Here is a 25,844-nt window from a genome sequence, read left to right as displayed (position 1 = left end):
AGATGTGGATAAGAGACAGTATATATATACATACATACATGGAAGTAATTAGTAATTTGGCGCAGTGAGAACGGGTTGGTTCCCCAACAAACTCGATGTCGGGGTTTTAATCACTCGCTGTACATTTCACTTGTGTCCTTGGGCAAGGTACTTTGTCTGCATTTCTTCTCTCCAACCAAGAGTAAGAGTGTAGCTGCTGCAACTTTATGGAACACTCCCCCAGGGAGCTTGCGGTTGTGTTCCACAGGGGTTTAATCTAATGACTGGGGTATGATAATGTGAAGATCATAGAGGGCTTAACAATATGCACTATAAAAGTCTACAATTATATAAGTAGATTTTAACATACCATAGGGGTCTTCATCGTCATCATCTTCATCAACCTCCTGATGAATCTTATCATCATCAATCGCAAGAGAGGGTCCTCCAAAGCTAAATGTTGAAAATCATATAAAATATTATTGGAAAAATTGCTAAATCTGGCAAAAACAAAATTAAAAATAAGGGGGCTTCTGATGAACTACATTATCATCGTCAATCGCAAGAGAGGGTCCTCCAATGCTAAATGTTGGAAATCATATGAAATATTATTGGAAAAAATTTCTAAATCTGGCAAAAACAAAATTAAAAATAAGGGGGCATCTGATAAACTACCTTATCATCAATCGCAAGAGAGGGTCCTCCGAAGCTAAATGTTGGAAAATCAGATAAAATATTGTTTGGAAAAATTGATAGATCAAGACAAAAAACAAAATAAAAAATAAGGGGAACACTGCAGTGTCTGTACAAAGTATACGCTTACAAAAAAGTAGGAACTCAAGAAATGGTCAAAAGTCATTGACTAGAATTTTGAAGATGCAAAAAATGCAAAAGCTGTGAAGTATTAATTAAATACTTCTGAGTTAAATTTTGTCTATAAGAAACCCTCCTTTCCGGGAACCTGGTTACGGGCCTGACTCCTCCTAATATGGCTGATATAGTAAAGAAACCAATGGGGCCATTGATTATTTTCATCATTTTCTTGAGAGTACAAAACATATTATTTTCTGTGACTCCTATCCTTCCCCAAAAGCTTACACAATAAAATAATTGTGTCATTTCAAGATTATCATTTCATCCTTTTCGTAAGCATTTATATATGCTTACACTGTCAACCACCCTACTTCCCATATATATTGATAAAAATAATGAATGGTGCTTTTTGTGCCTAAAAGGGTGCTACTGCCATCGACGTACCACGTCAGTGTGTATCTATTCCTCTTCGAGCCTGCCTGTACGTCAATCGAAGAAACAGTATCCATTACTCTTCTTTGACGGGAAAGAGGACGACTAGGCACGCTACTAGATCCCGATTCCAGACTGTCTTCCTGATCGTTACTTGATCCAATACTACCGCAGGATGAACTTGGCTTCAGATTATCCGACATTTCAACTCCATTTTCTGGAGATCTCTGCAAAGTTGCATAGATACTGCTCAGTTCTTTGTACCTTGCTATTGGGGAGCCAGTGCCAAAGGCATCAGCCCTCTGGCGAAACTGTTTCTCACCATTGTCTACAGAGTCTTGATGGGGAGTGTTCAATTTCAACTTAGGCCTTCCATTCTGCCTACCAGAAGTTTCTGTGCTTGTCGCTGTAGAGCTTGTTGCCTGTTCCGAGCCCAAATCTTTGTTGACCTCTTCCATGGAATTTGGACGGGAGCCATCCTTTGAAGACTCGGACTGCTGATAAATACAAATAATGTTCAATATTACATCCAAATAATATTGCTTTTTCCTTTATAATTTCTAGTCTCTTATAATATACAAATATTTAATTTACTATAAAGTTAAGTATATTATGTTAGAAAAATATTTGTGAAATTAAATTTCAATATAATTGGTGCTTTTTTTGTTATAAAAAATATGTTTCAAACTTTAATTAAAGACAATGCACATATGAAAATAAAAAAAATGTTAAGTGTTATAGCTTTTTGCAAAAAAAAAAACAAAACCAAAAAATGCACAGCCAGCAACCATTTTATTGTTATAATCATGTTGTCACTTGTTAGCATACCGTAAAACCTTGATTTGAAGCCCCGGGCTTCTTTCTTTTGTGAACTGGATGGGCTTCTTTTTGAGGCTACTTTTGCAGAGTAAAGAGAAAGGGGGGGGGGGGGTTCTTTTTAAATTGAATGCTGTAAATTTTGGGCCACTGTAACATCAATCTGAGTGTATTAACCGGCATTAAATCACCAAAACTACTGTATACCTCAAGCGTGTTTTTAATTTCTTTTGTTTCTTTGAAATTCATGTACATTGTATTTACTGTACTATATCGGGAAAAAAAAAAATCTAAGACTATGCTCTTTTCGAGATGGGCTTCTTTTTCAGGATACATTTGTAAAGAGGGGGTTTCAGTTTGAGATGGGGTTTTTCTAGAGATTAAGCCCATTGGGCTTCTATTACAGATTTTACGGTATAATGTACACATCCAGTAAAATCTCTTATACCAAGAAAAAATATTTACCGAGCCACCAGCATAACCAAGATCTGGATATCCTCCCTACAAGATCAACAAATAAAAAATTAATTAGAATTTTTTTTTTTACTCATTATTTGGCGAGATCGACAAATTATCCCAGACAGCAGAAACGCGTCTAGGTCAACTTCCTATCACGAATGCGTCTGAGAAATCAACCATTCTAATTACCACGCTATATAAATATTCATTTGCTACACGCTTGAATCATGACTCGCTTCTGGACAACGGTGAATCGTTTGGACTCTTGTTGATTGTTTGAATGATTTTCTATTGTTTTCTTATACGTACATGTGGCTATACTTTCTCTATGCTTATATGAAGATTTGTAAATTACATGATAACAACGTGCCTGGAGGTTCCATGGCGCGGTATGCGCTAACCGAATTCAATTGGAATTCGCTTTGTACGCCGCTCTGTAAATAGAACTATGTCGCGACTCTAGAAATAGCGCTGACGTTTTCTTACAAAAGTGAAGGAGGGTAGCCTACATTCGCATTACAAATCACAAACATACTTCAAATATACTTTAAGTGCCATGGTAAGTCGGCGTTAAATTCTGGCCTAAATATAAAATCAAATTTAGACATAGGTAGGTAATCTGCCTATCGTTTTTTATCCTCGCGTACGGCTGGTTACTCACAATTTTCTGAGGCTACTTTCTACTATGTCCCGTACTGTGTATACTATGCAGCAGTGACATTTTCTTCACTGTAAGTTCTACTGTATGTTCTCCGAATGGAGAGATGTATATTTGGTTGACTAGTTTAATTTAGATAAAGACAATAACTTTGATTTATTATCTAACTGATCGAACTACAGAGTGCTCTTTCAAATACAACAGCAGTGATCTCGAGGTCGAGTCTTTGGTGCAGAGAGCAGGGCCCAGAACCACGTGCGTAAACAAGTAGAGTACTGGGCAATTTAGAACTGTCCATTTTCAAACGGGGTATAACATTTTTTTTTTTAAGAATTATTTATTTTTAGTTGCTTTTCTTTCTCTCTTTTATACATTGAACGCACCACATTTATGTGTGCCGCTGAAACAGAAGTGTATGTTCAGTTGAATAAATAAATAAATTACAGTAATATAGCAAAATGTCAGTAAAACCTTTACTGGGTAGGCAATGGTTTAGCCTTTTTAGCATGTTTGTAAGTCGAAATTCGCGGTGAAATTTGGCATAAACAACGTGTTTCGCATGAAATTTACGTAAATTCAATTAATAAACATTATTTTATAAAATGTAAATATAATTTAGCTTAGTATAATGCAAAATTTCATCTACTTTGATCATGGACAACATTTTCGGAGCATGGGTCTTCTCTTAGCACGTGATCCCTTTCAATGGCAAAGATAGCAATTAATTGCTGTGCTGGATGTTACCACAGCTGCACAGATGGTGATCGCGCTTCTTAAAACTGATGGTGGGCAGCGACTCCAGCTGCGACTACATCGGAAATAACTAAAAAAAAAAAATTGTATTTTTTATATTTGTTCATCGTCTCGTAAAATCACTGCATATTGCGAAAGTCTCACCTATGCTCGGTACTAGGCCTACTGAACATCGACGTCCCAGTACCCAACCGACTATTTTTTTTAGCATCGACCAGGGACTTCCCCTAGTTTACGTACTTCTGTCAGTTCTTGCACACACAGGCGGCGTACAAAGAGACATTCACTAGCAGGTAAACAAGTCTGTACTTATGTATAGAGTAGGACTGCACAGTCAGTCGTATTATGATTCATTTTAGAGAGTTGTCTGGACGCGTTTTACGGTGCATGAAATCAGCCATAATTAAAGGGGAGGAGCAAAGGCCAAAACGGAATATCAGCGTCCAAACAGTGTTCTATTCAAACGGTGTTTTTAGACACGTTTTGGTAGAACAATAGAAAACGCGCCTGAACGCTGATTTGTCATCTGGAATAATTTGTCGATCGCGCCTTAGGCACATGACATAAATAAAGACTTTCTTCAAGATTATACATTTACTAATTAGTTATTCCATTAAGGAAATCCTTTAACTTTTTACTTTTTATTTTATTAGGAAATTGAGATCATAGGCCTAAAGTCAGCAGATTAGCTCTATCATTTATCTTTACCTTCTTTGTTGTTATTGCCCATTATAATCCGTCTTTAATTATACTTATCAATTACAATTTATCTCTGTCATTGCTAAACTGTTTATCCCCGTTTGCTATTTTGTAAAGCTTTTTTCAATCATACAGTATGTGATATTGATGAGGAAGAGCAAAAAAGTGCTCGAAATATTTGAAAAAAAAAAATTGTTTATGTTTATTATCTCAACATATACTATCGGGAAACAATGGCTGGATCTTGGTAGAGATAAAAATTAAATAAGCAGCAGCTAAAAAGTAAACGTAAGTAAACAGCCAGAAATAAAACCGAAGATGAGTGAAGGTAGAAAAGGACAGATATAATAATAATAATAATAATAATAATAATAATAATAATAATAATAATAATAATGTTAGATTTATATAGCGCTTAACATTAACAAGGCCTCTAAGCGCTTCACATTACAACCCCCGGTCACTGGATTAAACGCCTATGGAACACAAACTCAAGCTCCTTGGGGGAGTATTCCATAAAATTGCAGCAGCCTACATCAGTGCATGTTAGTATTTAACTGTAAATAATAGAGGCCCCCTCTAAATCTGCCCCTGACCCTGGTCCACAAAGTGGTCATTAATTGGAGGTAGACCTATATACAGTATTTCAAAAAGTTCAAGAGGTTTTATTTCCTTCAGGAACTGAACAAATTGAACCAGATCTATTTACTCAAAGACTGTTTTTTCAAAGCTTGGTCAATTAAAACGTTAGTTGCATTTAATTGTGTAATTGATACACGATACGAGAGCATGTTAACAGTATAGCGACAATTGCAAGGTATATACGGTACACCAAGAAATTAACTCAGCTGCTTCAAGTAGTATATGCTCATGATAGACTCTAATTTATTGAATTTTCATAGTATTAGCCAATTTCAGAAAGCGCCACCAGTGATCGGTTAATGTCGAGAAACTTTTTGATGCAAATCCCAGAAAAAGTATACTGTACTATCAAACACCAATATGGAACACCATTGATGCCAAAATTGATTTATTTTTAAACATTTTCACGGATTAAGACAAAGTCTAGGGACTGGAAACCAGTCTGGTGCTCATGAGTACTGTAAGTATGCTAGTATATGAGCATTTCTGTTTGCGTGCAAATGTGTCTTTCATATTTTCAACTATAAGCAATGGAGGCCAATGCCTGTCTCTTATACACATCTTTGCTGCAAGACTTTCTAACCATATTTATAATCTTGGAATTTTATCTAATTGCCATCATGGTTTCCTTCCTGGAAGATCATGCGTTACTCAAATCTCTAGCGCTGTCTCTTATACACATCTAGATGTGTATAAGAGACAGAATACTGGGTGCATGAATACATTAAAATTGTGTCAGCTTTGTGTGTATCCAACCATGAAGGGATTAGATCCAACCACAGGATGGAAAGTTCAGCATTTTTCACCTTCACAAGGGTAAGAATGATGCTGGGTTAGGCTGCTGCCACCATGTAACATAGTAAATACTTAATCTTAAAGCTCGGTCCAGATTACAAAATTTTTTTGACAAAAAAATTTTGAATGCCCATATATAGTAATGATGTGCCTATATATGGTCATGATGTGCCTATATATGGTCATGATGTGATGTCATCATGACCATTAGGCATGTCACATGTTTTTGTCAAATAAAATTTGACAGTCTGCACAGGGCTTTAACATGGAACTGGTATCCAAGGGGGTGCTATGGTTAATGCTGACTCTCACATCAGCCAATCAGAATGCCATCCTGAAAATTTATAATATTTTTATTTTTTTTCAATTCTTACCCTTTTCCTCCGTGGAGTTTCCTTCTTCATCAATTTCTCCAAAATACTTCTTTCTTGTGAGATTACCATGTTTTTGTTCTGCATATCTTGCAGCCGATAGAGGAGATCGCGCTGTTCTCGCAAGAGGGAATCAACGTGTGTTTCAAGTGAATTACGATCTTCTCGTGCCTGAAATACCAAGACAACAAATATTATTTATTATAAATGCGTGATGTACTGATGTCTGATGAGGCTTGTGAAGCAACGGCTTAAACATCTCATCCGAAAGGCAGTGAACTATCGCAACTTGCATTTCAGCCCTGCAGCTGAAACACAAGGGGAGCAGCAACAGGAATTGAACCGGGGACCTAAAGATCTCCACGGTTCAGCGCGCACACACACAGCACGGCTACCACCAGATTAGCTGACTGAGCTAAGCTGCTCTCTTATTCAGTGGATGTAATATTTCTATCTAGCACCCAATGTTTCAAAATCCTGGATATGCCACTGGGTTTTATGAGGCTTGGGAGGGATTAATAAGGATCAGTAAATGTCATAACGAGGAAGATTAGATGATTTTCAATCTGAAATGAACTAGTAGGTTGTGTGATATCACAACATTTAAAGACTCGAAGTTCAGATTCCTTTTAAAAACTGTATTCATCATATCATATGTTGTACTACTGTATAAACATTTCTTAATTGTTCCATTTACCACACAAACCTTCAATGCCTATTTAAGGAAATTAATCTTACCTTTTTCAGATCTTCTTCTGTTTTGTCTGAATGTTTAATGTTTAGTTCGTAAAGCTGCTTGAATCTTATTGCTTCTTGTTCAGAGTTTTGGCAAGCATACCGTGCATCTTCTAGGTCATTTAATGCCTGCAAAATACCGAAAAGTATGTAGGACTAATAATGTATCACAAAAGAAATTGTGAAACTGAAAGACATTTTTAACACCTGCCCCAAGTGACACCTGTCCGAAGTGACACCTGTTTGAATTAACACCTGTTTGAATTAACACCTGTTCAAATTGACATCTGCTTAAAACTGCTAAATAAACATTTTGTTAGTTGCAATTCAAATTAAATATAGAATTTACTTATCTTGAATATAAAACAACAAATGTGTACACAAAAATAAATTTACAAAATTCCTACATATTGGAAAGAGCAAAAAATTACCAAATTCACTAAAAACAACAGAATGTTGGTTGTAAACAAGTAAAGCCAAAAAAAGTACTTCCGCCTATCCCGTAGTGATTTTTAACCCCGAAAAAAATAATGTCAACAGTGAATTTGGAACTCTCAGGATTGCAAACTCACGGGGAATGTACAGGATGAGGGGGAACGACCAGAACTTTTGCAACTTGCGAGAACAGCGTTTTAGCTGTCACATTTTAAAATTACTTGGCTCATGTATATGCCCATATGAAATCACCATCGCACAACTGGCAGTCATCCAGACGTATCTATAATTTATATAACTTCACGCATTAAAAGAAAACACATTGCATACACCCGATAACAATTAGCGTTAAGCCTGTGTCTTAACCTTACATGACTGATATCAAATTATTAACAGATTTAATCAAAAATATTAATTAAACTTTCCTTTTCATACTTCTGATTACCTTAGGCAGTTTATGATTGTTTTTCAAAGTGAATAATCCTTCTGAAAAATGAATAAAATGTACAAGTTACCTGCATTCGTTCTTCTTCTGCGTTGTGCAGCTCTTTTTGCGTTTGTTGCCACTCGTCTGCTAGGTGTTCGCATTCAGCTGTCTTGTCACGCAGATCATCTCGTAAAATGGCTACTTCTACGTCAACATCCTATAATGCATATAAAAATACCCACAAATCGTATAATCATATACATAATCCAACAGCAATGGATCTGACAGTTTTATAAATAATATTGTTCTGTCTTGAAGAGGCAAAAGAAAAATCATGGTCAACAAGCAGAGATTTACCCAGAAAAACAAAATATGCCGTCCAAAATGGAAGCCAGTGGGCATGGCACTGAGCCGATGGGCGGGCCATGCCCATCTTTGAGAATTCCCACCGAATATTGTAACGAAAAACAACGTAAATTCAATCAATAAAGGTTGTTTTTATCAAACTTAAATATGATTTAGCATTTCATCAATTAGGCTAAGCCGAACTGATTAGGCCAAGCCGTCCATGTCGTCACCGTAAAAGTGGCCGTCCTAAATAATTGTAGGCCGTCTTTTGGGATGGCTAAGCCTACGTCAACAAGCCTTCTACATGGAATTCCTCACCTCTTCCTGCTTGTCATTCATCAAACTCGCTTACTATTAAGTTCAGTTCACACTACCAAAAAAACTGTTGTATATGCCCATATATAGTAATGATGTGCCTATATATGGTCATGATGTGATGTCATCATGACCATATTTAGGCATTTAACATGTTTTTGTCAAATAAAATTTCATAGTTTTGTCAGTGCTTTCAGAAAAAATCTAAAAACCTATTTACTTCAGGAATGTTAAACTGCGTTATTTTTTTTCACATGGATCCTTGGATAATTTTAAAATTTTTTGGCACTATGAAATTATCCGTTTTAAGTGCGTATATATGGGCATGATAATGTCACACTACATCAAAATACAGACACGGTATTCCCGTTTTTTTTATTAACCTTGCCGTCTCGGTATGCAGCTAACTCATTGCGTAGTTTGTCAATCTCCCCTTCTAAAATTTTGGCCCTTGCTGAGTCGAGAGATGAGCCGCGTGGAAGAGATGGTTTCTTAGTATCAAAGATGATGGACCTGCGTATGTTGTGTTCTTTGGCGTGTTCCAGTTGCCTGTTTAAGTTGGTGATCTCCACATTAGCCTGGTTTGGGGAGAAAATCAAATGACTGTAGAATATAATTGATGAATGTTTAGGGTATATAGGTCCTTAAATGCTCAGCAATTGTGATGTTGAAATCAACTAGCTGAGATTGAGCAAAGAGTGAATTCAATTGTATTCAATTTATTTATTTTCAAGAAGACATAAAATGTACAATAAAATATAAAAGGACACCAATCTGGTGTATCATCAGAAAGTGAAAAAAACAGAACATTATATGAACTCTATTCTGGTGTACATTAATTACAATACACCTAACAACACATAACATTAAATAAAGTCGGGAAAATCTTAGGGCAACCAAAAAAAGAAAGGTCAGTGACTTCCATTGGTAGTGTATCCCAAATTCTTGGAAAGGAAATAAAAGCTGAATGTAAAAATGTCAATTTGCAGCCGGTCAATAAACTTTAGAGCATTCAATTCAACTAAGACTCTTGGCTAAGGTGTAATAACAACATATGAACTATTGATCAATTTGAATTTCAATAATAAAATTATTTTAATCTATTAATTTATAATCATTGATTAGCTTAACTAATTATTATTAATCATTAAAAAAAAATAATCTAATATTTTACCATTACAATAGCAGTATGATACCATACTATTAAAAGATATAACTTATAGGCTAACAGGCTGAGTAAAATATTTAGGTTAAAAAAATTGAAGTCCGCCAAATGCAAAAAAACAAAATCAATGACAAACAAAAATGATTTAGTGCGTGACACAGATTCTCTTAAGAATGAACAGGTAATTGCAAGGTCACGACTCATCAATAAGGTAGCTACAATTTATTAAAAAAATGTAAATAAGAAAATGATTTAAATAAAAAAATAAAATTTATCTTGAAATTGGTGGCGCATCTACAGAAGAGGATAAAGATGGGGACGAAAGCCCCTCTAAAAAATTCCCCCCATATTGGCACCACACCGTCTAAAAATTTGGAGAATAAAAAAAAATATAGTCAAATAGTTAAAAATCACCCAGTTTCACCTTATTTTGCTAGCTACATGTATCTCCCCCGCAATTAATCATCTAGCACCCCAAATGACCTTGAAACCCCCATCCCATATCAGAAGCCCCCATGCCATGGTTTTGGAATGATGTACTGTGGTAATTTTCACAATTTATATACAGAAATTATTATTAAATTTATCTTTACCTAGATTTTTTGGAAAGACAAATATTATTAGAGAGACATCGCTGTCCAAATTTAGAAATATACTAAAAATAAGTGACTGGAAAAAACAAAGAACAAACAAAGAACAAACACAATAACATAAAAACAAAATGACGTGCCCAGGTTTTTCTTTAAGAGGGGATTTATCAAATGTAGATAAAGTGTTTAGCTTTGTTCTATGAAAACTTTGTGACAACTGTGATATGCCCATATTTGGGTATAATGTGACATATATGGTCACATTATGCCCATATTTAGGTATAATGTGACATATATGGGCACATCGCCTGAATGTGATAATAGCTTACGCTTCTTAATCTTCTTTGTATAGCCTCCTTCTCCTGCTGTAATTGAAGACTGGTTGCCAGGATGTTCCTCTGTTGTGTCGTTAAGTCGTTCAATTCATGTTGGAGCTAACAAGCAAAAGAAATAATAATAGTTTAATTACATAATTATGATCATTAAATAGGGTGGTCTCTTCCAAATACAGTTCATCCTCCCAATTCGTAACCACAATGGGACCCTGAAAATTTGGGGTGTTCTTGGGGTTCAATAAAGCTTTGTGTTTAAAAAGCAATTATTTGGTTCTTTCAAAAACTTTTTCAAAGAACCAAATAACAATGGAGGATGCACTGTAATTCATCGTTTCTGCAAAAATTCTCTTAAACCACAAAAGGAAAACAACGTCAAAGTTACAAATACAAAGTTCATGTAAACAGTTTCACTGACGTCGAAATTACACTGTGTATTACGGCAGTTGTATCGATACATTGCTTTCTTTTCACATTGCTACATGATGCAGCAAAAAATTGTAGGGAGACAGCAATTTAGTAAATTAAACTAAAGATTATCATTACAGGTCTCCCATTAATTAAAGGCCTCTCCAATTATAGACCATCTGTAAAGACCACTTTTCTATGGCCCACAAATGAATGTGTATCTTATAATATTTTTATAAAAATAATTTTTCTAATTAAAATAATATTTCTCTTTTCTATATTGGACCAAAGCACTTTTCAAAACTCATAGAGAGAACAGCTTAGCTCAGTTGGCTAATCTGGTGGTAGCCACTATGTGTGCGCTGAACTGTGGCGGTCCATGGTTCAATTCCCATTGCTGCCTCTCTTTGTGTTTCAGCTGGAGGGCTGAAATACAAGTTACAATTATAGCGCCTGTCTTTCAGATGAGACGTTTAAGCCGTTGGTCCCGTGTGCATTTATAACCCATGTGCATGTTAAAGAACACAGTACACTCTTCGGAAAAGAGTAGGGGATTGTCTCCCGGTGTACTGCCCAATCACCACCAGAAGGACCCCACTGGAAATAAGTCTTCTTTCTAGATTTTCTTGGGCTATCCTTGGTGTTTACACCGAATAAATCCAATCCAATAGATTGGTCACCTGGTGAACATTCTTCTTAGGAAAGGTAGACTTGAAGATCAAAGCTAATAAAGACCATGAACTTCCCAGTCCAAAAAGTGGTAAGTAATTCAAGGGAGACCCGTATAAACTTAGATCACGTTACATTACTTCCATTGACATAACTTCTTCAGTTGATAAGTAGTGAATTACGCACAAATTCTAAGAGTGCCATGGTAGTGAAACCCAGTGATACATTACTGATTGATTGACTAAATATATTTTTTGATTGACTGATTTATTAAATAATTGTCTGATTAATTGATTGATTGATTAAATAATTGTTTGACTGAAAATGACAATGACATGATTATAATGATGATGATAATAATGATTAAATAAATTGTCTGACTGATTGATTGGTTAAATGATTGTTTGATTAATTAATAGATTAATTAATTGATTGAAATATAATATACAAAAATACAATTCAAAGCAATAAAATGTGATTTACATTATGTTTATTATTTTGAACTAAAGACGTTCAAAATATATAAATAGTTATATATTATTACAAAAAAAAACTGAATAATTTTCATGAAAGTGGATGATGATTAAAATCCCTGTGTACGAAAGTTTGGTCTGTTTACACGATGTTAACAGGATTATTCCGGAGAAGCGTCTCTTGAAAACATTCAGCTTTGTTGAACTCGGGTTCAGCACACCGGTTCAGCATAACCATTTACACTAACCCCCAACTCCGGTGTTTGAAACCCGGTGTATCGACTACGGGGAAGTAAAAGCGGTTTTATTCCAAGAGTCCCGCTGATAGTGTAAAAGGGGGTATAAGAGACCTGGTTTATATAGCATCGGTCCATCCTGTACGCGGAACGTGCACATACTGTTAGATGTGAAGGAAATTTAAATTCAAATCCACACATTGTGTACTCACCCTTTTTAAAGTTTGCTGAAGAGCTTCAAAGTGCTGTAACTTGGTCATATTCTTGTTGTGTTTAGTTTTCAGAATGTCATTGAAATGCTGTAGTTCGTTGGCCTTTCGTTGCGCATGTTCCTTGCTTTTTTTAAGTTTCTCCAGATGGTTGGCCATCTCTGCAATCTCTGAAGCCATGTTTTTAATTATGATTTTATGTTGTTGACAACTGTCCATTGTTGAGATATCTTCCTTTGCTAAAAATAATGATAAAAAAATCATTGAATGATATTTTTATTAATAATGATCAGGCGACGACAAAGATGCTGATCACAATGACACTAAAATTTAATAATGTAATCATAATAATAACAATTAAAAAAATATAATAAATACTAGTCTTTCTCTAATTAAAGACCCTCCAATTAAAGACCACTTTTCTGCGGTCCCATAAAGTCTAATTTCAATTTATCTTTATATCAGAATTTCATATCAATATAGAAAGAAAAAAACATTCAGTTAATGAATTATCTTTTAATGTTCTAATTAGAAACCAATGTTGCTAATGACATGGAAACACTGGTCCCAAAAGTGGTCTTTGATTGGAGGGAATCTCTGCATAATAATGATGATACTAATAAATAATAATAATATCAATACTACTAGTACTAGTACTAGTGGTGGATGACGAGAGTTGCTGGTACCGGGTTACCGGGTAGCACAGACACGAAGGGACCCTTAGGGGCAAAGAATCATTGATCGAGTTCCTAGTCCACATTTCAAGCGCCCTGAGCATCTTAAATTAGATGGATTTTTTGCGCTATATAAAACTACACTATTATTATTATTATTATTAGTATTAATAACAATCATTTAAATAATAATTATAACAATATTGATAAACGGATAATAAAAATATTAAATTTTTACTTTTTGATTTTGCCAATAATAAAGCCTTTTAATACACAGACAAGTTGTATAGATTAGGACAATAAATGAGCCTTTTTATGGTTATGGTTGGGGGTGGGAACGCACCCCACATGACGTTAAATTAGTTCAACCAAGTGGGTTAAAATACCAAAAATGACCATTTAAGTTGTCATTGGAATAGAGAATTAGTTATGTATTTTCAATGTTTGCACCCCTAGGCCATGTCGCACGAAGCCTTGTCGATAGCCTGGAATAAAAAATGCCTGGTCAGTGGTAGTGTTCAGAGAGAGAATTTTTATAGCTCAGTATGGTCCAAAATGTGCTTTCAGATCACAATATTAGGGATTGGCAATCAAAATGATGTTATTTTGATAGGCAAATTTTTTTTTTTTAAATTTTTGATCTGATGACCTAGTCGTTCGTCGAACGACAGGGGGTCCAGGCCTGTTCGACGGGGGAAGAATTCCCCCTGCTAGTGTCATCACTGTTCACGCCCCCCCCCCCCCAACCAAAATCAGCCTACCCTCCTGAAAGTTTATACTGAGTATTTGAATATCCTAAAGGTAAAAACAGTAGTTAATTATTATGAGGACTAGAGGAAGCTGATATTTCAGCACACTCAGTACAAAGTGTTTAATGACACTTAAAGAAAAAAACATACTGTCGGTACATCCTGAAATACACCATTAAATATTTATTGATCCACAAATACGCAGAAGAACAATATTCAGATGGTGATAGCATAAGGAGATTAATTAACAATGAGGTTTTTGACCTCCCCTGACTTGTTATCGTACTGAATGCTTAGTACATTCCCAAATACATTTTGCGAAAACAACATCAGATAGGTCAAAAACATCATTCCTATTAAATCTATCTCTTCACAGAAACATTATCTGAATAGCATTGCAGTATCTGCGGCTCCTTGGGGTTCCGATTCAATAGTAACCACTAAGCGCAAGCTTGGTGGTCTAGTGGTTAAGGCAACCTGATAGTTTGACCTACATGATGTTGTTTTCGCAAAATGTATTTGGGAATGTACTAAGCATTCAGTACGATAACAAGTCAGGGGAGGTCAAAAACCTCATTGTTAATTAATCTCCTTATGCAATCACCATCTGAATATTGTTCTTCTGCGTAATAATAATAATAATAATAATAATAATAATAATAGTAATAATAATAATAATAATAATAATAGTAATAATAATAATAATAATAATAATAATAATTAAAAATAATCATAATTGTAATTCAATTATTTTTTCGATGGTTGTCATTGTATTTTACTTGTAAATTGTTATATTTTCTATAGTGACTGTTTTGTATGTTCTTATATTTGTTTTACATTTTTTAATATAATATGTGATGACGAGCAGAAGAATTTCCCTTGTGGAACAATAAAGTTATCTTATCTTCTTATCTTATCTTAGTTATCTGGAGGTCATCGGTGCAATTCCCAACTGAATCCCTTTTTATGATTTTTTTTTTCTTCTTTGTCGAGCACCTTTGAACATTATTAATGGATACTGGTGCTATATAAATGCATTTGATTGATTGATTGATTGAAAATTGTTTTATTTTGGAACATATGGAACATTCAGTATAATAATATGTCAGGTACTGCAGTTATATTAGACATATTAGTTCATAGCCGAAAATAGCCTATTTTTTTTTTATCTATCATACTTTAAAGGAAGTCATCTAATTTGCATAATTTGCAAAAAAAAAAAAAAAAAAATCTCAACTGGTTTTAGGTTGTCACAATTGCCACATTCACTCCCTATATTTATATTGTCCCCAGCCACATAGCTAGACTCATTGATCGGGGAAGGGGGAGGGGTCAAGTACTAGAAGGGCTTAAATGACCCCTGTCCCCTCTCCTTTTGGCTTGGCTATGGGGCTGAATATCTACTTATTTTCACATCAAAGCAAATACCAACAGAGAAACACCCAATATTTTCCCCCAATAATTGTTTTTGCTATTATAAAAATAATTTTTTGCTTTTAATTATTTACAGCATTTATTTCAGCAGGGGACAACAACTTAGAAGAAAAGCATGGCCACCCTTGCCCCTTTCCCTTTTGGCTACAGGGTTGATTGTCCCATATTATCCTTAACCATTCATACTACAAATGCTTTTAAATTAGCATAAAAAAGAGAATATAAAAATTAGTAATATAACACTGAAAGTTTTAGGTGCGTCGGAATTAAAGAAGTACCTACTCAAAAATATATAAGCAAACCTACGGTACTGCAACAGCAGATGGCAAATAAAGTTTTTGAAAAGGCAGTGAATTATGAATATTTCTTGAACATAAAAATTTTGCTATAATTCATATTTCATAGATAAGTAAATATGTTTGATATCAGAAACAAATTATTTGTGTTTTATATTTTATTATTAATTACTAGGCTGTTGATTTACTAAGTCAACTTAATAGGCTATTTTTGTATTTGCTATTTAATAAAGCAATATAACTAAATGGCTCAGTGTTTATAAACAATAATTAATGCACAGTATATAATATGCTGTGCAGAGACGTTTGTTATAATTTCACTTTTGTTTTCAATTTTAACAATTTTTAAATTTGGAGTCTAGCATTTGCTGGTACATGTCCCTCACTAATTTATTCATTATCAAGTAATCATTCAATTAACATAAATAACTTGTTGTGTATTAATTTGACTTATAAATTTTCTAATCTGAATGAGAAAGATAAGCAGAGATTATGGAGTAAAAGAGCAGCTATTAGAATATAAATATTTAAAGATTTTTATATGAATTGCACTAACAAACTAAAAAATATTCAGACACAAATTGAAAGAAACATTCAGACAAACAATTGAAAGTGTCACTTCATTAATGCTGTACACCAGATTAATCTTTTTCCCTTCAAAAACCAAAGTAAATGTTAGATTTTCTAAAAAGAAATATATTTGTGGTCTGGACTTTAAATTATACATTTAAATTCAATCAATCAATCAATCAAATAATCCTTATCAATCAATCAACCATCAATCAATCAATCGATTGATCAATCAATCAACCAATCAATTACTTAATATCAACCAATATTGATATGTGGTCTTTAATATATCAAATTCGACTACATTTACATTTGCAAATAAATTTCTAAAAGATATGCGTACTGTTTATATCATTATGGCGAGTCAAATGGCTGAGCGGTTAACAGGGGTGTACTGAAACAGACAGCCCCTGTGGTGGACGACGAGAGTTGCTGGTACCGGATTACCGGGTAACACAGACACGAAGGGACCCTTAGGGGTGAAGAAATTCATTGATCGAGTTCCTAGTCCACATATCAATTGCGCCCTGCATCTTATGTTAGAATTATTTGGCGCTATATAAAACTACACTATTATTATTATTATTATTATTATTATTATTATTACTTTGGAACATATATACACCACAAAATCATAATGTTTACATACTGTGTTGTTTGCTTTACTCTATGTGATCGTTTGCCACATTATGTTATTATTTACAGTGGCGGATCCCCCTTCCCCCTTCCGGCATCTGCCCTCCCACCCAATAAAAAAAAAAAATCACAATCAAAAAAACCCTTTTAGGCAAAAGATTTAAATGCTTAAAAATCCTATTGAAAGAGACTCCCACAATTTGTAAAGGGAACACCGCAACACCTTCCTCTCTTAACAATAGTTTCGACCCCTTGCGCCACCCTGCAAAAAAATTCTGGATCTATCACTTACTTAATTCTTACATTATTATTAGTATTGTTATATAAGTAGTAAGCCTAATATTATTACCTAACACTTAGTCCAAATAGATAACTGTACTGATTTCTTACCATTTATCAACTTAGGATCAGCTTCTTTGCCTGACAACTGTTTGTAGAGTTCTGGATAGCGTGTCTCAAGCATTCCCAGAAATACTTTAAATCCCATTTGCCCTTTGGTCGCCAGCTTGTCCAAAAAAACACCTAAATAGTAAAAAAAGATAAAAACAAGTTAAAAATAATTGACATTTATAAATTTTATAAAATTATTAAAGAAAAATCAATAAATCATTAGTAGTATCAGTAGTAGTAGAATTAGAAGAATTAATTGAATTCATGTCACAGCGGTATTTCAAATGACTCAAAAACTCCACTCCCTATGCCTCATAAAAGAAATTTTTCTGATAAAAGAATCACATTATTTTATTAATTTAAAAAGGGCCCCTGAATATCAGCCGACCTTCTATGATACACTGGATGCACCTTCTATAAATATTAATTTAAAAAAACCAAAAAAACAATATTTTAATTGAAAACTTACAGTAGAAGGCAAAAGGTATAGATCAAAATGATTTGATAATTCCAAATGAAATCCAATAAAAATCAATCCAAGTATCGAAAAAGAGTTCCTGCATTCGTACAGTCGGTTTGAAAAAATTGTCACCACTTTTCACATATATCTATTCACAATAACAACACAACTTATGGTACAATACACAGTTGCTTGCATTTATAATATTTTACACTGCTTTGTGAGGAATAGGAATATTATATACCTAAAGGAAGGAATCTCTGATTAAGTCCAATTATATTTCATTAGTGATTCTGAAACTCTCTGGACACTTGAGTGAAACTTGTAACTAATCGTAACGGTTGGCTCAGTCGTGAACACAAGCGCGCGGAAGTCAAATAATCCAACACGTAAAACAACAAAACAGTTGACGAAGAGAAAACAAAATGACAAAAATAGAAATGTCGATTCTGACACGTCAAGGCTAAATGCACTTCGGAGATTGTTCCTTTAATTTTTTTTTTTAACTAGAAAATATTATAAATTGAAGTAGAAAGTAGGGCTAAATTAAATATAGAAATAACTGCTATTTTAGGGTACTATCTAACATGCATGGTCTTGGCCTGTGGAAAAGTGCACACTCATTTAAAATTTATTTTGAGTGTTCACAGTTTTATTAAGTGTAGGTGGGACAGACAGTCCCAACACATTTCCTGTAAATATGCTTGACTCTACTTCAGACTATAATCCACATAATTATTTTCATAAAACATATAAACCTATTTGTACATTTTATCATATCATTGTTTTTAATAATTATGGATAAAGGTGAGTAAGGGCCTCTGCTCCCAATCCAACAGTCTTGCTCTAGTTAATGGATCTTTCCCCCTAAGCCCTGCCGTTTGGATATTGTTGTTAAGGTCACGCAGCGTTAATGCCTGTCTGGTGGGGGAAAAGCCCTTTCTTTCCCCACACACCTGCTTGAGTCACTACTCCCTATCACTGGGGTAGAATGAGTTAAACACCATCATATAACATGGTTATTGTTAGCACATTTAAATTGTTATGCATTTAAACCTTGAAAAAATGTTACATAAATAATAAATACAGCTATTCAGCAACAGCAGCAGATGTATTTCTAACTCCAATACCCTAAAACATTTCTTATTTCTAAGAATTTAAAGTTCTCTAAAATCCAGTTTCTCTAATCAAGCAAAAAGGAAAAAAAACCCCTAATCGCAAAGGAAGTGGATTAGTTTTGAAATCCAAATTTAATCCATGACACAAAACTCCATTGTTCTCCAGAGACAGAAGATACAATACCATATCATGTGACATTACAAATGAACTTGAACTTAAACTTGAACTTTATGAGGCTAGGCGAGTGCCAGTTGCGTGTTATGCTTGTGTTTTCTCAGAATCGAAAGTCACAAAGAGCTTAAGATTAGAAAGCAAGCATTTTATTGTACCACTATACACCAGCTCCACTCCTTATATTTAATTCTTGATGTCAAATCAATTGAATCAGTTAATCCTTCAGTGTATCCTATGTGCACTCTAAGCACCACATAAAAAGTGCATTCAAATTATTTTCAAGGAATCACACAAAGAAACTCAAAGATTCTTATTTGAACATACTGTACTCTAGCCTTTACACATTACTTTTATTGTATTGTAAATGATAATGATTGATGAAACATAGTATTATATAAAGGAGTTAGCTTCTTAGTCACTATTAAAAAGCAGTTTTTTATAGTTTACTTAATGATACTTCGTTTCTCCTTGTGTGTGCACCTTCAAATGCCAGGGCACTTACTGTGGCCAATGCGATTCTATGGAGAAAGCAACACGACGACGCGTGCGCAACGGATCAAATTAATGACGATCCGTTCAGACTTCCACCGACAATCAGCCGGTGGCGTTGCGCAATCTAGCACTCACAAATAGCGGGGTTGGATTCGTCGTTCGACGGTCGTACAAAGCAGTGACTGCCTGCTTTAGCCATGATCTAGGATTGATGTATGTTTTTTTTCTATTGTCTCATATGCAATAAAGTGATTTTTGATGACTACTTTACCAATAACACAGATTTGTACTGTTCTTAAATCACTGCAGGGACTAAAATTAGCTGACATAATTTAAAAATTGTGTAAATCAACAAAACTGAATTCAATTCTGTCTTAAAAACAGTTGATAACGAATTTGACATTTAATATGAGCAAATCAAATTAAGTGAATGTTTGATAGTTTATATAGATTATAACTCGCCAAATTTTGAACATTACTATCTTTTATATTTAGTTAATATAAATTTATTAACATATTTAATAACAATAATAATAATAATAATAATGATAATAATAATAGCAATAATAACAAAATAATAATAAATAATAATAACAATAATAATAATAATAACAATAACAATAATAATAATAATAATAATAATAATAATAATAATAATAATAATGATAATAATAATAATAATAATGGTTCATTCAAACTGGAAATCAAAAATTTGGGTGGGGCCTGGGGACCAGCAGTAGCCGCAATGCACTGCCACCCAACTTAATGGACACATATGGATACAAATATTGTCCTTAACCGATCGTTAACTATCAATGTGAGGGTTATTCGAGGAGCTAAACGATCAGACTCCCAATTAAAACCCAACACTGTCTGGATTTGAACTGGCGTCTTCACATCAAGAATCAGGAATACCTCTTGGCCAACCGCTCGGCTTTTTAATGGTAATTAAATATGAACAAAGCATTGATATATAAAATTCTACATAAGATTTCCACTAAAATCTTCATTACAACCTTGTTATCCTAAATGAATTAAAATATTCCTTTTTTCATTCCATTAAATTAATCAAAATTTTCTGGTTTTGCTCATAATAATGTTACTATTTATTGCTTTCAATTTCCACGTAAGACATTTATCATTGAGAATACAGTAATACAAACATTTATACATATCTCGGTTTAATCCCTTCCGACAGAGTTAGATACAGTTCATGATTTTTTTCCCTTTAAATAACCATCTTTCTGGTCTTTTTTTGGATGTTTATTCATGCTAATATTTGTTTCTTTCCATTTCCATGCAAAAAAAAATTATAATTCAGAATAATACAAAAAATAATACAGAATAAACACATCTATTGTTTAGTCACTTCCCACAAAGTAAGATACAGTTCATGATTTTTTCCCCTTTAAATAACCCAACTTTCTGGTCTTGTTTGTTTATTCATGTAAATATTTGTTTCTTTCCATTTCAGTGTAAAAAATTTTAATTGAGAATAATACAAAAAAGAATACAGAATAAACACATCTATTGTTTAGTCACTTCCCACAAAGTAAGATACAGTTCATGATTTTTTTCCCCTTTAAATAACCCAACTTTCTGGTCTTGTTTGTTTATTCATGTAAATATTTGTTTCTTTACATTTCAGTGTAAAAAAAATTTTAATTGAGAATAATACAAAAAAGAATACAGAATAAACACATGTTTAGGCACTTCCCACATACAGTTCGTGATCATTTTTCCCTTTTAAATAACCCTCTTTCTGCTCTTGTTTGTTTATTTTTTCATATAATAATATATATATTTTTCATTTCCATTAACAAATTTATAACTGAGAATAATAACGAAAAGAATATACAATTTAAACACAAATTAAACAAATAGTAAGATACAGTTCATGGTCTATTTTCCCTATATTAAATATTAACCAAACCTTTAGTCTTGTTTGTTTGTTGTGTTAATATTTATTTTTTCCACTTCCATAACAAATTTATATTTGAGTATAAAAAAAGAATATACAGAATACTGTGTATACACATCTCTCTTTAGTTACTTTTCCACACATTTCATGATCTTAGAGGTTTAGATTCAGGGGCAGATCCAGTAAGGGGGTACATGATTACTTATCAACCAAAGAATAGTAAAATGGAATAGAAACGCATTTGCCACTAAATTTTATAAATTTCAATGCAAATCAATATTATGTGCTACTCCCTTACCTATTCTGAGACTGTTGTGCCCCTCACCCACTCCCACCCCCATTTGAAAAATTCTGGACCTGCCCCTGAGATTAAACTACATTTTAAAATAGTTGAATTTGAATATCACTCAAAATAGAAACTACCTATTTTTTAAAAATCACCCAGGAAACCAGATATAAATATGAAGTGTGAACTTAACAGCTAGAGTTCAACGTGCTGAGGTATTAACGTTAAGTTCCAATCGTGACAACAATATAGTGGGCGCACAACTTTTGTTTCCTGAATAAAGTGTTACAACGTAACTTATAGAAAAGTGGAAGAGTAAATTCCTGACTGTTATCTCATGGTGGTAAGCCCATCACACTAAATGGCAAGATTCACATACGACTTACAGTTGATTTTTCCTTTTTTGCCACCCATTTCTTACGGCAATTATCCAATCAATCAATCAATCAAATCTATTTTGGAATAGCATACCCATATACATACAAAACAAAACAAAGTTAAAAAAAAAATTGTAGATTTTAATAAATACTAAACTTAGAGAAAACTGCATAACACACTTTACTAATACTGAATTTGAAAGTTTCACTTCTGTAACATTTTAAAACTTTAATGAATTTAAAATATGTTAAAAATTAAATAATTTTCCATTATTTAGTTTTGTGTAGTATAATCGCCAGATTGTACATTCTATTTGGTTAATTATGATCAGTTAATACCATTGATGAAGATAGCAAGAGCTATCGAAATGCCCATTTTACTATATTTTATTTATTTTAATAAATTTCTGTTCTTCAGTCAATCTTCAATAATTTATACATTGTCTTCTCACTGCTTTCTTATTTTATACATAAAATCTACACGTACATAAATATAACAAAATAGAACTATGAGACGTATCACAAATATTATCAGCAAAGTGGGCAACTATTTAGTTTCATAACTAAACAAAATCGGTAAGTATAAAACCACCAAGCTAATTTCCGAAGGACTGATCATATTGATAAACTATATACTAGAACAGGAATTCCAACTTCTGTGTCAGCGCTTTCTGTGGACAATTACCACAGGCGGATTTAGGGGGGGGGGAGGTTGGCCCTGACACCCTCCCCTCTTTTGGAAGGTAAAAAAACAGAAGAAAGAAAGAAAAAAATGGTTGCCCAAAACTCCTCAGAGGATATTTTCGGGCGTCTACAACACAAAAATTTTGTGGGGCATTCCCCGGACCCTTAATGTAGATTTATCTCAATCAGCCCCATTTTTGGCCCACACTTTTGGACATCTTTGGATCCGCCCCTGACTACCAAATCTCACATAAAGTTATATTTCATTTCCTGGATGCGATTTTGCATTACTTGTCCACTAGACAAATATGCAGCATGTGCTTCATTTTTCCCCACCCTAGTTTTTCTGTATTTGTTTTTCAGCCTAAATATATGTAATTAGATTTTAAATAATAACACTGAATATTATTACAAAATAACTTGTGTTTTCATGTATATTAATACCATGGTAGTGACAGACCAGGGCTAGCTGATTTTCTAGACTTTTTCTCATTTTTTTCATTTCTTTTAAAATTTTAAATGATCGTGTACAAAATTGTGAAACATTCCAATATGTCTTAGGTTTAAAGGCATTAAACTGAAAATGATAATGTGGCCTGTAAATGTAAGTAATAAATTAGGTTTAATATTTTCCAATACTATATATATTGACAGTTCCCAAAACTGGTCCATCCTACCACGGAGGTGTAACCCATTGCTTAACAATGGACTTAAAGCTTCAAAGGAGCTTTCTCTGTTTATTGTAGGTAGCAGTAGTAATGCTTTGATCTTTAGTTTAACGTATTCACAGCTATGTCACCTACTAGAGGTAAAGTTTAGATTGGTTAAACACTTTTGGTACTAATATAGGCTTGCAAATATGGATAATTTTATATTTGTGATGATGACATAATTAATGTTGAAATATTAAATAGTACCAACATGATGGCCTGCATTTCGATACTTGGAGTAGATATTTATTTATTTATTTCAGTCTTTCTACTGCATGCACTTTCAGTACTTGTGTACTGTTTTTCAAAGTGGTACAGTTTCATAAAATACAAACATAGAGGTATTATACTATCTTATCTGAGATTAATCAGTGGACCTTTCAGTTTTTAAAATATTAGACTGTCATTTATTCATTTGCTTTTGGATTAGAATAAAAATAACATATGCTTTTGTTTTACCTTTTGCATTATAACTACACACATCACAAAACTATACAAGGAATAGGCAGAAGATAAGGATTTGCCAAAAAAGCAGCAAAAATGTGCTGTCACCTCTGTCAACAGAATGTTAAAAATTGATAAGAAAGCTAATTATTTTCAAAAATAACCTGTCTATATAATTTTTTTAATGAATAATGAATCCAGAGTTGGCAGACCTCATGGCCAACATGTCATAACTGATTAATCAGCAGTTTTACTGACCAATTTATGAAATAAAGTATATTAATAAATTTGCTTATTTGTTGATGCACTTCCCTGATAATTTTCAATGAGATTTTCGATTTCTAAACACTAATAGCAGACTTTCGCTTCTACTGTATTTGGGTGCTCGCCTCAAAGTGAAAGTTTCCACAAGGTCTTTGCACGGAATCAGGCTTAAAGAAAGTTCACTTGGCAATTAATTGGTAAACAACAAGCGTAAATAACTCGTAGTAAATCCCTCTCACTTTTGAGACTAATACGTTGCTTCCCATGAAAGGTTGAACAACACGCACCTCAAAATGATTTCCCTGTTTTCTCATTCTCCTGGGTTTTAAATTCTATATTACATGGGATGTCTGTATCCCTTCACCTGGAAGTGATCTCTACGATACAGAGGGACCCCTTCTAGCTCCTCCATGGTGTGTAAATTTTCGGGATACTTCTTTCTCCTGGGGTAGAGGTGTGCCTGTTAAATTTTTTGCAGGCTCTATTTCCATGACTATTTGGAAACTTGTGATTAATGTACAGAGTACGGAATTATAGTTATGAAGTAAAATTAATGGAGTTGAATAGATTGGTGGTTAAGATGCTTGCCTACCTACCAATCCCTGTGGTCCTGGGTTGAATCCCAGTCAATTTGCAGGATTTTTCTCACTGCCCAAAATGTGTGTGTTTTAGACACATTTGCTCTTGGCAGTCCTTAGTTCTTGTGTATGTGTGCCAAAATAAATAAATAAATAAACAATAAATGGATGAACCCAAAGGTCCACTAATTATCTCAGATAAGATAGTATAATACATACTCCAAGTATTGAAATGCACGCCATCGCAGGACCAAAAATTGATAAATGAATAATTTAAAATAAGACTGCACTCCCAAGGGATCCAGCCATAATATTTAAACGCTTAACCATGAGCCAATATTTATACTGCTACACTTACAGAAAATATTAACATCCTGTGATTTCATCATGAACTACTGACGTACCATAGGCCTATATATAGTCTTTATTATTACAAGGCAAACTTTATATTAATATTAGTTCCGGCATTCTAGTAGACACATAACTTTATTTAAGGAAATGATGATAAATAATATTTGTGGTGGCAAAGACAAGCCAAACCAGTCACTCGTCGCAAATCGTGTTTCAGAGAAAATGGCCAAAACATGCTGGAATGTCAAATTAAATAAAATCTATTTTATTGCACTAAACCTTTATATATCTACACATCATTCTATGCTGTTATTTTCTCAATTTTCAATGTTAAAACAATACTTTTTAAAGGATTTAAAGATAGTTTCTGCATGAGAAATGCCTGAAATCATAAACTTTGACGGCTAATTTCTCATATATTGTTCTTTAAACAGCTGTGTGGTTAAACGCTTGTAACTTCATAAGGAAATGTCCGA

At 33.6% G+C, this 25,844-nt stretch overlaps 1 protein-coding gene across 3 annotated transcripts in view; it reads right to left on the bottom strand.

Moving 5' to 3' along the window:
* LOC117110014 (caspase recruitment domain-containing protein 11-like) overlaps positions 1–25,844 on the bottom strand; it is a 56,390-nt gene that overhangs the window by 4,148 nt on the left and 26,398 nt on the right. The window contains exons 1-11 of one of the 3 annotated variants that reach the window (XM_033252562.1): positions 17,978–18,140; positions 17,509–17,640; positions 12,763–12,998; positions 10,762–10,866; positions 9,061–9,255; positions 8,103–8,231; positions 7,156–7,281; positions 6,421–6,588; positions 2,506–2,541; positions 1,237–1,721; positions 350–432 (exon numbers count right to left, since the gene is read on the bottom strand). In XM_033252562.1, coding sequence (XP_033108453.1) covers positions 350–432; positions 1,237–1,721; positions 2,506–2,541; positions 6,421–6,588; positions 7,156–7,281; positions 8,103–8,231; positions 9,061–9,255; positions 10,762–10,866; positions 12,763–12,998; positions 17,509–17,605 — 1,660 coding nt within the window. In that variant the 5' untranslated portion in view covers positions 17,606–17,640; positions 17,978–18,140. Of the gene's footprint in view, positions 1–349; positions 433–1,236; positions 1,722–2,505; positions 2,542–6,420; positions 6,589–7,155; positions 7,282–8,102; positions 8,232–9,060; positions 9,256–10,761; positions 10,867–12,762; positions 12,999–17,508; positions 17,641–17,977; positions 18,141–25,844 lie in introns of those variants that run through there. The other 2 variants (XM_033252560.1, XM_033252561.1) reach the window with 2 other exon arrangements.

Source organism: Anneissia japonica, unplaced genomic scaffold (assembly GCF_011630105.1).
Source record: "Anneissia japonica isolate Jap-2015-1 unplaced genomic scaffold, ASM1163010v1 scaffold4031_len268452_cov156, whole genome shotgun sequence".
Taxonomy (NCBI): Eukaryota; Metazoa; Echinodermata; class Crinoidea; order Comatulida; family Comatulidae; genus Anneissia; species Anneissia japonica.
This window is presented reverse-complemented; position numbering and strand designations above follow the sequence as displayed.